Source organism: Rhinatrema bivittatum, chromosome 8 (genome assembly GCF_901001135.1).
Source record: "Rhinatrema bivittatum chromosome 8, aRhiBiv1.1, whole genome shotgun sequence".
In the NCBI taxonomy this organism is placed as follows: Eukaryota; Metazoa; Chordata; class Amphibia; order Gymnophiona; family Rhinatrematidae; genus Rhinatrema; species Rhinatrema bivittatum.
The window spans coordinates 265,305,114-265,319,669 of record NC_042622.1 but is presented as its reverse complement, the minus strand read 5'-3'; the positions used below and the strand labels follow the sequence as shown (position 1 = coordinate 265,319,669).

Genomic DNA, 14,556 nt, shown 5'->3' with positions numbered 1-14,556 from the left:
CAGGATCACTTCCTGCCACACCAAGATGATGTTCTCCGTGAGACTTTTTTGATCCAAGGCAACACCGGGTGATGTGTGAGGTGTGCCACCTTCACACCAGGCAGGCAAGTTACCAGGCAGTCCTTCCATCCACCAGCCACCCAACTATCTACATTTATGATTGCTAACCTAACCCTTCCCCCCGGTATTGTAGAGGTTACATGGGGTAAATCAATCAGGAGCCTGAGTTGTTGGTTTTTTTTTGGTTTTTTTATTTATATTCCAACTTTCAGCACTCAAAGTGGATGACATTCAGGTTCTGTAGTTATTTCTCTATTCATAATGAGCTCACAATCTGACCCTGAAACCACAAGGAGTGGTGACAGTGGGATTTAAACCCTGGCTTCCAGCCCACTGTTTTAACCCCTAGTCTTTTACAGCCAGCGAGCAGAGGTGTTTCAGGGATGGAGCTGAGGCAGAGCTGGAGGGGGCGGAGTCAGCAGAATTTCAAATGTCCCTCATGTAGAGCACAAAAGTTGAGCCACGCACTTGGAAAATTATTCTTGGTGATGAGGAGGAGTTTTAATTGTTATTTGCCTGGTATATTGAGAGAATGGGGTTTTTTTCTATTCAGATGATCTTCAGCCGGTCAGCAGGTGGCAATATAAGAGCGCAATGTTCCACTGGCACCAGGAGCTGGAGCTGAGGGGATGAATCCCAGGACCCATGTCTTCACCCTGCTGCTAAGGTTCTGAGAGAGAGAGACTGTAACACTGAGAGAGAGATGCTCGTTTCAGCAGACATTGCACTGCTGCTGAGGACCTGTTAGAGTGACAGAACGGGCTGAGAGAATGAGAGTTGGAATTAGCAGAAAGAGAAAGAGACCTGTTTCAGCTGGGACGTACAGCTGTGGGTTGACAGGAAAAGGTTGCACAGGACCCTCCTATCTGACTGGGAAGGAAGCAGCATTTCACTCTGCAGACAAACTGTTAGGTACCAGCAGTTACTGTTCCTTTTCTTTCCTTTTATGCTGTTTCCAGTTTTTCAAGCCTTTTGAGTTAACTGTAAATCCTTTTCTTATAATATAATAACAAACATTCATTTATTAGCACTGTTTCTGTGAATGACTAGTGAAGGGTAAGTTAGTGCTGGGTATCAGCAGGGTCCTGCACCAAGTCTCACACAGCTCTAACAGGTTTTTGTGTCAGGCAGAGCTGAAGTAACCAACCAACATGTGAATCAGTGAGGAGGTCTTTTGACTACAGATTGTGCTAATAAATAAACTTTTGACTGCTATTTAGTGATTCCTCCGTTGTTATATTTATTATTTTTTCTTTTCTGGGTCCCTTTACTAAGGTCTAAGCACCTCCCAGAGGAGGACCTAGTTTAGGGTAGTGAGTGGTCTAAACCATTTGCTATGGCTCACTGGAGTAACTACAGAGGACAGACAGTTCCCTGTGATCTGAGGGATTCCTCGTCTCTGAGAAATCACTGATTAGCACTGTGAAATCCCTGAATACCAACAAAATGTTTCTTCATTTATATTTATAAACTAATAGGTCCATGCAGGGGTGCTGAGAGCAGGAAGTTAGCTGGACTTACCCAGATACGAGTTCCCGCTGGATAGACCCAAAGACAGTGGAGTAAGTTTATCTAGCTAACTTCAGGGCTGCTACCCAACTAAACATAAGCCCCACACCCGGTCATCTCTTTTTATCCAGGTAAGTTAACCAATCATTGGCCCACAATTTTAACACTTTGTCCAGCTAAATTCCAAATTCAGCCGGACAAATCCTCTGACCGAGGACCTTTAAAAGTATTACAAGGCACAAAACGATGTTTGCAAAGGTTCCTTACTGATTTTTTTTTCTTAGTAGTGCATGCATTGCAATCAGACCAAACACACACGGGATGTCAAGGAGAAGTAAGGGAAAGGGGAAGCATAAACAAGACAGAGAAAGGGGAGGAAAAGTAGAGAACAGCAAAGGCAGGTGGGCAGAGAGGAAGGAGAAGGGAGATATAGAGAAGGGAGGCATGGGCTAGGGGAGAGGAGGGAGAGCAGAGGGAGCTTTGGAAGGAGGGGTGGGAGGTGGGAGGACAGACAGGGAGAGTTTGTAAAGCTAAGGAAGTGCAGCCAGTTGTACAGTCTGAGCTGATCTTATCAGCATCCTCTCGGCCAACTGAGACAGGTGCAGCATTCAACTCTGCAAAACGTTCACTTAAAAACCAGTTGGAGTTACTGTGAAATTCCTTTTCTTCTTCATCCCCTGCTTGTAATGCAGTTTATTTAAAATCCTTTGTGTGCACTGTGTGCACTGTTCTGCCTTCATAACAAGCAGAGGAAGCATTGGAAAGAGGGGTGGGAGGAGTTGTTACAATAACAGGAAGGAGCAAAGGAGGAAAAGATGGAAGGGGGATAACAGGAGATAAGGCAGGGAGATTGATGGGAGAGGGAGGAGGGGAGATAGGGAGGGAGAGGCATGGGGTAGCGGAGAGGAGGGAGAGCAGAGGGAGCAGTGGAAGGAGGGGTGGGAGTGGTTGTTACAATAACAGGAAGGAGCAATGGAGGAAAATATGGAAGGGGAAGAACCAGAGATAAGGCAGGGAGATTGATGAGAGAGGGAGGAGGGGAGATATGGATGGAGGAGGCATGGGGTAGGGGAGAGGAGGGAGAGAAGGGGGAGCATTGGAAGGAGGGGTGGGAGGAGTTGTTACAATACTCAGTTCCAGGTAGAGTTGAGTTCTGCGCTGCAATGCTCCTCCCTTTTCTCCTCGCTTGTAGTTCATTTCCATGTTAAGTCAATGCTCCTCCCCTTTCTCCCTGCCCTCAGGTAAATGAAAGAAATGGAAATAAGGAACCAGAGTCAAGTGACTGAATTCATTCTCCTGGGATTCTCTGAGCATCCAGAACTTCAGACTCTGCTCTTTGTCATATTTCTTACCATGTACATTATCACTCTGCTGGGAAATATCACTATAGTGTTACTCATAAGGATTGATTCTCGCCTTCACACCCCCATGTATTTCTTGCTCAGTTGCTTGTCTTCTGTGGATATCTGCTTCACTTCCATCACTGTCCCCAAACTGTTGGCCAATCTCATCTCCAAGAATAACATTATCTCCTTCTCTGGCTGCTTCACCCAACTTTATTTCTTTCTCTCTGCTGGGAACATGGAGAGCTTCTTGCTGGGAATAATGGCGGTTGACCGCTACCTGGCGATCTGTAAACCTTTGCACTATGCTGTGCTGATGAGGAGAAATGTGCGGATTGCATTGGTGTTGACATCGTGGCTCATTGTCTCTTTCCACTCATTGGCACACACTGTCATGGCCGCTAGTCTGTCCTACTGCTCGTCCAATGAGATCCATCACTTCTTCTGTGACCTCCCACCCTTGCTGAAGCTCTCCTGCTCTGACACCTCAGCCAATGAGCTTCTTCTCTTTGTTGAAACCACTGTCATATTAATGACCCCTCTACTATGTATATTGATCTCTTACATTTGCATCATTGTAACTATTCTGGGGATCAATTCTGAAGAGGGTAGGCGCAAAGCTTTTTCCACATGCGCCTCTCATCTTACTGTAGTGACTCTGCTGTATGGACCTGTGCTTTTCACCTATATTCGCCCATCATCAGCCTACTCCTTAGATAGGGACATAGCTATCAGCGTGCTCTACAGTGTGGTGGCTTCCATGCTCAACCCTTTCATTTATACGATCAGGAACAGCGAGGTGAAAGGAGCTCTGAGAAAAGTAATATGCCATAAATTATTGCGGTAAACAAAAATAAAAGAAATCTCTGCATAACGTTTCCTACCATTGAAATGCCAAATTATATTTAGGAATGAGGCAGGATATTTTATATTTAGCAATAGCTGTGTTGATGTGTCTGGGATGAACATAGACCTTTGACTTTCTTGTCGAAAAGCATCATCTTCATAATCATCAGTATCTATTGCGAGTAGGGATACGAACTACTTCCATTTTTTATTACAAGCTCTTTTAGTCCTGGTTTGTTTAATGGCGCTTTAGTTCGGGTATTCCCTGACTTATCTAAATCTACTCAACAACATAGAAAGTCCTTTATACATACGCAATCCGAAACCATAGCATTAGGGGGTAGCTTTAAGTTGCGCTATCCCTGTAAATGCATTGTAAAACTGTCTAGGGATCACAGGCAGGCCGAGGTCAGAAGGCAGGCAGCAGGCAGGCATGTCGAGAGGCATGCTGGAGTCAGAAGGCAGGTGGCAGGCAGGCAAGTCGAGGAACAGACTGGAGTCAGAAGGCAGGCAGCAGGCAGGCAGGTTAAGGAGCAAGCTGAGGTCAGTACCAGTAAGACAGTCCGGAGGTACTATCTGGGGAGACGGACAGATGACAGGAACAGGAGGACGCTGGAGTACTAGGAAGCAGGAACAAGGCAGGAACAGAACTGGAACAGAAGGATCCTGGAACGAGACTTGGAACAAGGTTCAGGCGCAGTGACAATCTAGCAGAAGCATGGTCGAAAGAGGTGTACTATTTAAGATTGTGACAGAATAATAAGGAAAGTGGTGAGGAGTGTGGGAGACCCATTTTAAAATCTTACATAGAATGATTTTTTGGCCAAATCGGGCTTATATGGCTCGAATGACTCCATCAGATAAATGTATCAAGTGTGACCAGATCTCTGCATCCTTAACACATTGCTTGTGGGAGGGCTCAGCAATACAGCTGTCTGGGCAAAAAGCAATTTTTTTTTTATCCATAAATATTTCGGTCACACCATGGTCAGTATCTTTCTGTGTGTTAGGTTGCATTTTTCCCCACTTTAACTACAAATTAACAGAGAAATTTCCACTGATGAAGGGCTGCCTGGTAGCGCTTTGCCTCATTTTGGGCCCAGCTCTGACGGCATGGAAAGCAGCTACGCTGGACTTGTTTTTATTAGAAAGCAAAATGGCAAGAAGGGGATCCAAGAAGAAGCGATTTCTAACCCAGCAAATTCGGGCTCCTTTTCTGGTCCCGCTTCCCACAGACCTGAAGACTAAAATACAAATTGACACTGAGACGTGGGAAGGGCTTGCAGAATTGGATTGGGCAGTCTGATTGTCTTTGAAAAAAAAACAACTCTGTTTTGATGGGTGAGGTAGGAGGGAGGGGCCTTATCCTATCATATTTGATAATATTTAATTTTATGCTAATTATACATGGGTTTTACGTGAGCAGGGGATGGAGACGGAAGTCCGCGTAGCACGATGCAAGTGAGCTTTACGTTCTTATTTGCACAGTGAGACCTATGTATTACTTGTAATGTGCTTACTGTGATGTTAATGCCGAACGTTTATGGGACAGTAGATCATTGTCTCTTTTCTTGAGGTTTTATGTTATGTTACTTGTTTGGATGCTTTAATGTGTTTGACTTATTTGAAAAATGAATAAAAGATCACAAAAAAAAATATTTTGACCTCAGGGAAGCTGGATCAGAGGGGGTTTATTTTTCGAGCTGATTACCAAATCCTTAGAATTAGTCGCAGGAGCGTTTAACACCAGACAATAGACAAGCAAAACTTAAAAAATTCAGGGAGGACCATGACAGAAACAAAAATGGCCTCATTCATCTCATTTAATCCATTCATTTCAAACAAATGCACAACCCTATTGAAAATCAGGATTCCCAAAATGCGAAGGGAAGCCGAGACTGGAATAAGTTCTAAAAGGAAAGGAATTGGTGAGTTCTAATATTGCAAAAAAAGAAGCAAAACGCTATCAGATCTGGAATCGGGAGAAACGAAAAGATATTGTCAAAATTTGGTAAAAGACAATTTATATCTATTAAGAAAATTGGAAAATATGGAAAATAACCAAAGAAATAAAAACTTAAGAATAATAAATTTTCCCAAGAAACTAACAGTTACATCAAATGAGATGTGGTCAAAATATGCCTTGGAGGTTTTAAAAATATCACAGGCTACACTACCCCCTCTGTCAAAGATTTACTATCTGCCTTCTAAGAAAAAGATTCCTATAGAAGGTGGAGAAATGCAGCAGTTGTCTTCATTAAATATATCTCAGATCTTGGAAACATCTACTGAAGAAGTGATTCAAACAACTACACTTATAATAACCTTCTTACTAGATTCAGACCGAGATTGGGTTTTCAAAATGTATTTCAGGAATCAGCGGCAGTTATTTCTTGGTATGAATGTTCAAATATTTCCGGACTTGGCTAAAGACACTCAATTAAGGAGGAAGAAATTTCTTGAATTAAAGCCTAGAGTATTACAGTCTGGAGCGTTATTTTTCCTTAAGTTTCCCTGTAAATGTGTTATAAAATTTAAAGACCTGACTTATACTTTTTTCCAACCCGATCAGTTAAGTAAATTTCTTTCTGAAAAATTGCCTAATGAAATGGTTGCCAGCTCTAGCCCAGAACATGTAACCTAATATGTGTGTTTCTGTTCTTTAGAAATGTTTACCATTCCTTCTATAGCAGCTTTCATAAACGGAATAGTCCGTTTTGTTATTTCCTAATTTAAAGACGTCTCTTGAGTAGGGTCTCCCATCACAAATTGAGGGCTATGGTTATTATGATATATTGTTTAAATGATTGAGTATTACCTATGGTTAAATATTGTTTTCCTTTCAAATGTATACATTTGTATCTTTGAAAATCTTTAATAAATAGAAAATTAAAAAAAAAAACGCTATCAGATCTGTTATGTTTTCATAAGCATGTGACATGGAATTTGAAATATAGTGAAATCTAGTTTTTGCAAGTTGGAACTTTGAATTTGAACCCAAAATGTCCAGCATAGCCTTCTATGAACCACATAATATATACAGGGCCAATACAAAGGTATTAGACAACCTGGGTGAATCCTACAGCCTTGCAACCCCCTCCCCAATCCCATCCTCCTCATACACAATTAAAAATGATTTATTTATTTATTTATTTATTTAACATTTTTATATACCGACGTTCTGGTAACAATGTTACCAATCACTTCGGTTTGGTATGATATGCATAAGAACAGATTTTACATGAGAAATTACATCAAGGTTCAGTCTTATGAGGTAAAAATATCACTTACAACATGTATATTACATTTGCATGCACTGCTGTGGTGCCAACCAGAAAACCCAGCAAAAGAGACACTTGCAGCTCAACTAGTATTAGGTTTATTGTAATGATGTGGCTTGGTCTTCAGAAAGTCATTAGCCATGAGTAAAAGAAATTACAATTACAATATAGTAAACCTCCCATACCAAAAGATCACTAACTGCCAGCAATCAAACATAACAACCTTACATATGATAAAGCAACACTATAAATATTACACCAGGCCCTAAAATACCAATACACCTCCTATTGGGAAAAAAGAAAAAGACGGACTGCTCTTTGATCCCTACACATGCTAGCAGAATAATTCAGCTCGATCACACATCCAGAACACCTACAGACCAGACTCTGTATGCAGTGAAACAATGGAAAACAGAAAAATCTTCATACCTGAAAAAACCTATGTGTACTTTGATTAACTCTGTGCTCAAACCTTCAGCATAATCATCAGTCCTTTAGTTTCATTGTGCTTTGTATTCATTCAATTATATTCATTCAATTATTCATTAAAAATACCTACAGTACCTGAATGTAAACCGATGTGATATCTCAGATCGAATGTCGGTATGGTGGGTGGCTCGCGGGAATGATGGCTACTGCCTGGAGATAATACCCTTATTCAATAAACATACACATGGTTAATACGACTCCAACAATGCTCTAAGCTTCAAAGGCAAGAGGAAATGTGTAAAAAAGGATTTGCATTCACAAAAAAGCGGGGAGTAGCTTGCTTGTTACGGCAGTTACTACCCCAAACCAAATAAGCCTGATACTTCACTTTCAATGCACATCCAGCATAGCTCTCTGCTTCAACGGTAGGGGAGAAAGACGAGACTTCATGCATATCCAGCATAGCTCTCTGCTTCAACGGCAGGGGAGAAAGACCGATACTTCACGTATATCCAGCATGGCGCTCTGCTTCAACGGCAGGGGAGAAAGACCGATACTTCACGTATATCCAGCATGGCTCTCTGCTTCAACGGCAGGGAGAATGAAGAAAAGTGGATCTATATACAGACAACAACCAGCAAGGACTGAATTACATAGTCTGGGTAAACAAATAAGCATGGGTGTAGCTTGCTTAGTGCAGCGGTTATTACCCCTAACTAATTAAGCTAGATATTTCACTTAGATGCAGCTCCAACACTGCTCTCTACATTAATGGTGGGGGGGGGGGAGGGAAATAGAACCTAAGGTTACTAAGAGCCAAGAGTAACAGATAAGTATGAGAGAAAAAAAGTGTGAAACTTGCTGGGCAGACTGGATGGGCCGACTGGTCTTCTTCTGCCGTCATTTCTATGTTTCTATATGTTTCTATTATTTAAGTTAACAAAAAAAGGTGCTTGTAAAACATTTGGAGCATAAACATTTAACAGGATATATTTTTCCCCCGCTACCAGTATGTTAAGCAAAAGAAATCTCCCCTCGGGGTCTGAGACACAATTGAGTAATTCAAAAGCAAAATCTTTCTGGAACAGAATCCCCGCTCCTGCATATCGTGAAGTCCTAGTGCAGGCAGACCAGAACTGATGGGGGTAATGATGTGAGCGCGTCAAGTGCTCAAATCTCCGTTTCAAATGTGTCTCCTGCACTAGGGCTATCGCGACCTTCTCCCTCTGGAGGTCCTTAAACAAGAGTCTGCGTTTGCGGGGAGTGTTCAAGCCTTTAACATTTAAAGATATCAATTTGAAAGTCGCCGTTGAACCATAAAAGAGAAACAGTTCCCAAGCAGCATATCTGGGCATACAAACAAATATACGATAGCAAGTCCCTGGTAGAAAAAAATCATGCTTGTGTGAATATAAACCAACTTCCTGAGAAAACCAATAACCCCACCCCCCAACCCGAGACCGTTTAAACCTTCGGTCCCGTATCCCAAATCAGGGGACATGGTACAGCAAATATCCTGCTGCCCCTCCCGGAAAAGAATCCTGAGAAGAAATTCCAGCAGCAAGTATAAATGTAGCCATCCAGGGGCAAAACCCAGTAACTAGCATTTATAGTCCAAGATGCTATGGAGAAGTGGCAAGTGGGCTCCGCAGTGTTATTATCCGGATCTGGGGGTACGACGCAGTCTCTTTCCCCCTTTGCCCACTCTCTGCCATCGGGGTTCATCCTTCTGCGCTGTATGGGGGGCAGGCGGGAGCCTGATAATCTGGGATACTGAAGCCCGCTTCCTGAAGGCATCTCGCCGCCTCCTTCAGGGATCGGGCCTTGTATGACCGGCCTTGTATGGTGAATCCAATCCCGAAGGGAAATAACCACCGGATATCGTATACTTTCTTTATTCAATAGCGTGGTAACAGGTCTCAGGTCCAGACGCTTCTTGAGAGTAAGGGGGGGGAGATATCAGCGTAAACCTGAATCTCATGTCCATCCAGTTGCAATTTCCCCTGCTTGCATGCCAGCATGTAAATCCTCTCCTTGACTGCATATTCGTGAAAACGGACAATCACATCCTTAGCCCTGTTAGCCATCTTAGGCCCCCAATGCCCTATGAGCTCTCTCAATTTTCACTATAGAGGGGAGAGCAGAATCCACAGAAGCGCTATCCCCCTGTGCCTGCAGGATTTTGTGTTTAGAAATAACTTGTACACAGTCTGAATACTCCGGGGTTTCCGGTATGCCTCTGAACCGCAGGTTTACTCTGCGGCTTCTATTCTCTCGAGCTTCGATGAAAGTTGCAGTATTTCTTGCGACATGGCTGCGTTCTCTTTTTTAATCATACTTAGGGATTCCGTCTGCGCCTCTGTTAACGTTTCCTACTCAAATATTCGGTGCCCCATGTCACTGACTTCCTCCCGGAGTTCTCCCACCACCTCCAGAACTTCAGCTTTAAAAGTTTGAAGATCCTGCCTCAGTTCACGGAAGCAAGTTTTGAACTCACCCCGAGTAGGAATTTCGGAGTCTGAGACTGTCGGCATCCCCTCGGCCTCCTCTGCGAGCCACCATTTTGAATTTTTCACCACAAGCTTCTCGATCCGGTTTTGCTAGGAATACTTTTGAAAATCAGGTCCTTTCTTTCTACACGACATGGGATGAGTTCCAGTAAGGTAATGAGATCTCTGCAGCTCGAAACGAGCCCTGGATGGCTTCAAGCAAAAGAGATTCTAACCGGATCGGTCAGGAGCCAGGGCTGCCACTAGCTCTGCTGACGTCATCAGCCCCCATAGGTCCTGGACTTTTAAGGAGGGCCTAACATATACTCCTTTACAAGAGGTTCGTTCCAAACTAGTCTACTTTTATTGACCATGAACTATCTGCATAGGTTGCTTCCACAGGTATAACAAGTTTAAACTTCTCAGCTTGTAGACAGAGCAATTGAACTGCATGTATTCAATAAGGAAACTTCCCAGGCACTACACCAGCACCCAGTTTGCCTCTTTGGAAGCTGGTTTCAAGTCACTCCTTTCATCTTTAGTGGAAGAGAGCTCAGGGTACTCAGACCTCTGAGGAGGTGATACTGATTGCTCCTCCTAGAAAGAAGAATTCCCGCGTATTCTGCATCTTCCTCCCAGGAGCATTAAATCACTCAACAAAGATGCTAGTAGGTACCTTTCTACTGCCCCACACTGGCTCCCGCTGCAACTCTCTTTCTCTACACAAAGTCTGGATATCAGAGGAGGCTGCTCTAACTCACAGCCTGCAGGGTTACTCTGCCGTGTGCCCAGATCACTTCTGGCTAGGCCATGCACTGCCCCTGCACCATGTTTTCCTGGACATACCAAAGCTAGCAGCATATAGGGATTACACAAAGTTATATCTATGAAAGTAGGTGACTTTTTAGAAGCATTTTTTAATTCAAATTGTTCTCTTTCTGCCCAACAATACTAATTTAAGAGCAAATGGGCAGGAGACGGCTCTGGCTACAGCTTTTGAAGTCAGGAACTGCTTTAGAACATAAGAAATTGCCATGCTGGGTCAGACCAAGGGTCCATCAAGCCCAGCATCCTGTTTCCAACAGAGGCCAAACCAGGCCACAAGAACCTGGCAATTACCCAAACACCAAGAAGATCCCATGCTACTGATGCAATTAATAGCAGTGGCTATTCCCTAAGTAAACTAGATTAATAGCAGGTAATGGACTTCTCCTCCAAGAACTTATCCAAACCTTTTTTGAACCCAGGTACATTAACTGCACTAACCACATCCTCTGGCAACAAATTCCAGAGCATAATTGTGTGTTGAGTGAAAAATAATTTTCTCTGATTAATCTTAAATGTGCTACTTGCTAACTTCATGGAATGCCCCCTAGACCTTCTATTATCCGAAAGTGTAAATAACCGATTCACATCTACTCGTTCAAGACCTCTCATGATCTTAAAGACCTCTATCATATCCCCCCCCACAGCCGTCTCTTCTCCAAGCTGAAGAGCCCTAACCTCTTCAGCCTTTCCTCATAGGGGAACTGTTCCATCCCCTTTATGATTTTGGTTGCTCTTCTCTGTACCTTCTCCATCGCAATTATATCTTTTTGAGATGAGGCGACCAGAATTGTACACAGTATTCAAGGTGCGGTCTCACCATGGAGCGATACAGAGGCATTATGACATTTTCCGTTTCTATTAAGCATTCCCTTCCTAATAATCCTAATATTCTGTTTGCTTTTTTGACTGCTGCAGCACACTGAGCCGATGATTTTAAAGTATTATCCACTATGATGCCTAGATCTTTTTCCTGGGTGGTAGCTCCTAATATGGAACCTAACATCGTGTAACTACAGCAAGGGTTATTTTTCCCTATGTGCAACACCTTGCACTTGTCCACATTAAATTTCATCTACCATTTGGATGAGGGAAATTTGGAGGATTTGCCACTTTTGTCCAGCATAGGGTGGAATTTGTTTGATTTGGATGCAGTCCTGTTGATATCGCCAAGAGGCAAGTCTGATTTTTTTTGGATATGTGTCGAATGTTGGCAATCACCACAGATCCCCTAACCACCCTGCAATTGAATTGCAGAGAAATCAATCTACATATTCAACAATCACGTGCGATTAAACTGAGAAATTAGGCTTAAATTTTGGCCAGAACTTAGGTGGGAACTTGGAAACCCATTCTTAATTTGCATAAACTGAAACAGAGGGTGAGCTTTGTGGGTTTACTGTTCATAATCTAAAAAAGATAATTTTGCAATATTTTTTACAATGCTAATAAATTCTGCTTTACTATATGTAGCCTATAGAGTATAAGAGTTTAAATGTGTTATATACATGTGCATGCAGTGGTTTTCTTTATATTACTTGCAATAGGGATATTTTCGATTTTTTGGATTTTTTTTCTGCCTTTTCTCCCCATCCCTGGGAGAACCTTTAGTAGTGTGGGCATGCCATACCTGCCCGTTCTAGATCACACAGCTGACAGAAAATGATATTTGGATGACCCCTCCCATACGTGAGGTTTTATTTCTGGCACTGTCACTGTATAAAATGTGACTTTGTAGAAAAATTGTTTATATTCTTTCTGAAATAATTATCAAACTGTATTTCTGTTACATTAGATGAGACCCAGAGTACCATTACAGGCATGATTGTAACTCGTACTCAGAACCGAGTCCATTTGAAACCTTTTGGCAAGAAGAGGTTCATCCAGTCTTTATTACCGTGGATGCCACAGGCAAATTCCAATAAACCAGTGGCCACCAATAAGACATTTGTTCTGGTTGTTTTATTTTAAATTGTTTGTTTTTTGTGTTTTGTACCTTTGATGCTCTCTCTGTGTTTTTGTATTTTAGCTGTTGTTAACTTGCCATGAGCATGGGTTGGTTTGCTTTGGTCATAAACAGAACGAAATAAATCAATCTGAGAAATAAAGAAGAACCAAAAGTTGCAATGCTCTTGTTTTATTGAAAAGCTACACAGAGGACAACAAAATCGGGGCCATTCCCAGAGGATGATATTCTTCATCTGCCGAAGGAAGCAGGAGGATCCCCTTGCAATAAAGGAAAAGGAATGGAGAGGATTCAGCCATCAGCAATCCCCACTGTACAGACTGACACCGAGACACAGCCTGGGGCTTCCTAAACCAGATAAGAAGATGAATAAGTGCAAAGCAGGATGTGGGTGAGAAAGAAAATAAGCAACACTGCACTTGCAAGGAAATCACTGTGACATTCATTCAGAGAGAGGCGGGAGCATTTTCCGACTCCATTCTCACAGGTAAGATTTCCCTGCTGAAAAACCGGCTCTTAAAGGCTGTGAGTAAAACCTGCCTGCAGATTTTACACCTCTGCGCACAGTCTGAAAGTTGCTTCTCTGAGAAGTTTGCAGTTACTGGCACTTACAGTCTTAGCAGGCTTCTGAGATCGAAGATCACTTGTACCCCAATAAATATTAGATGATTTTATCTTTTATCTTCTTAACTATACTTATGTTTTTTAGTTTTAGTTTATTTTTATGAGTAGATTTTAGCTATCTTATTATTTTAATTGAAGATTTTTATTGTATTTATTCTGTTTCCAACAATTATTTAATATTTTGTACTATGTAAACCGTAAAGATACAACCTTGTGTTCTGTGTAACGGTATATAAACATTGTATAAATAAATAAATAACCTTTATGTCTGGTCTCCTAGCCACCCCACATTTTTAGAAATTGCCAGGGGAGGCTGAGAGCTCTGACAGGGGTGGGGACCCTTTGGACCCTTGCACACGCCTGCACCTGCGCGTCCCAGAAAACAGGCCCCTTTCCTTCTGGGCAGAACTTTTTGTTTCATTTTCTATTTTCTTACTTCCGCATAAATACCTGCTTATTTCCTGCAAGATTTAATAAAATGGAGCAAAGGGTTTTCCAGTGGCAAAGCGTCAGAGAACCACTGTCCACAGCTTTAGGCATCCTCCCACCCATGAACCCTTCTTTGTATCCGAAGCCATGTGGGACCTTCCTGTAATTAAATTTACCCCTTCCCTCCTGATCCTCACAGATGCAGAGGTCGCTAGCTGTGAGGAGGCTGCCGGGAGTTGCTGCTACATTTGCATTATCAGGTCCCCTGGGCTTCCAGCATTTTCCCACCCAGCCCATCTCAGAAGTAGGCCGGGATTTCAGGCCCCAGCCTCTTGCTTCTTGCACGTGGAGAGAGGGCAATGATTAGCAAGGCCGGCCCAGAACTGCCCCACTCTGCCCACAGGGCTGTGCTGAAAGCCTGTCACTTGCACAAGAATTAGCTGACACAATGGTTTATATTCTTCTGATTACAAAGGGAATAATTACATATCTTACCATCATGAAGCTGTTTTCTTTTTTCCCCCAGCACTTAGCGCCCAACGTCACCCTGCAAGAGAGAATACAAATTGGGATCACAAAGATAATCTTTCACTGACGCTATAACAGAAATGTAAATGAAGCAACAGCTGGCAAAGAGAAGAAAGGTTGTGTGAGCTTACCAGAGCACCAGCGAGGTTACCAATAAGGCCGCCCTGCAGGAGAGAATGAGAAGGGGCGTTGGAAGAGCAGAAGGACACAGAACAGGGAGCAAGAAC

General features: G+C 42.7%; 1 protein-coding gene and 1 long non-coding RNA gene across 2 annotated transcripts in view; one reads left to right on the top strand and one right to left on the bottom strand.

Annotated features, from left to right (window-relative positions):
- The first annotated feature begins 2,823 nt into the window (after positions 1-2,823).
- The window catches only part of LOC115097627, a 25,905-nt gene continuing 14,172 nt past the window's right edge, over positions 2,824-14,556 (top strand). Inside the window, exons 1-2 of the mRNA XM_029613566.1 lie at positions 2,824-3,755; positions 5,628-5,686. Of these exons, the coding sequence (XP_029469426.1) occupies positions 2,824-3,755; positions 5,628-5,686 (991 nt within the window). The remainder of the gene's footprint in view (positions 3,756-5,627; positions 5,687-14,556) is intronic.
- On the bottom strand, positions 12,946-14,526 carry LOC115097207. Its single transcript, XR_003858233.1, has 3 exons — positions 14,461-14,526; positions 14,297-14,348; positions 12,946-13,096 (listed from the first exon to the last, which is right to left on the bottom strand). It is a non-coding gene; the product is annotated as an uncharacterized LOC115097207 (long non-coding RNA).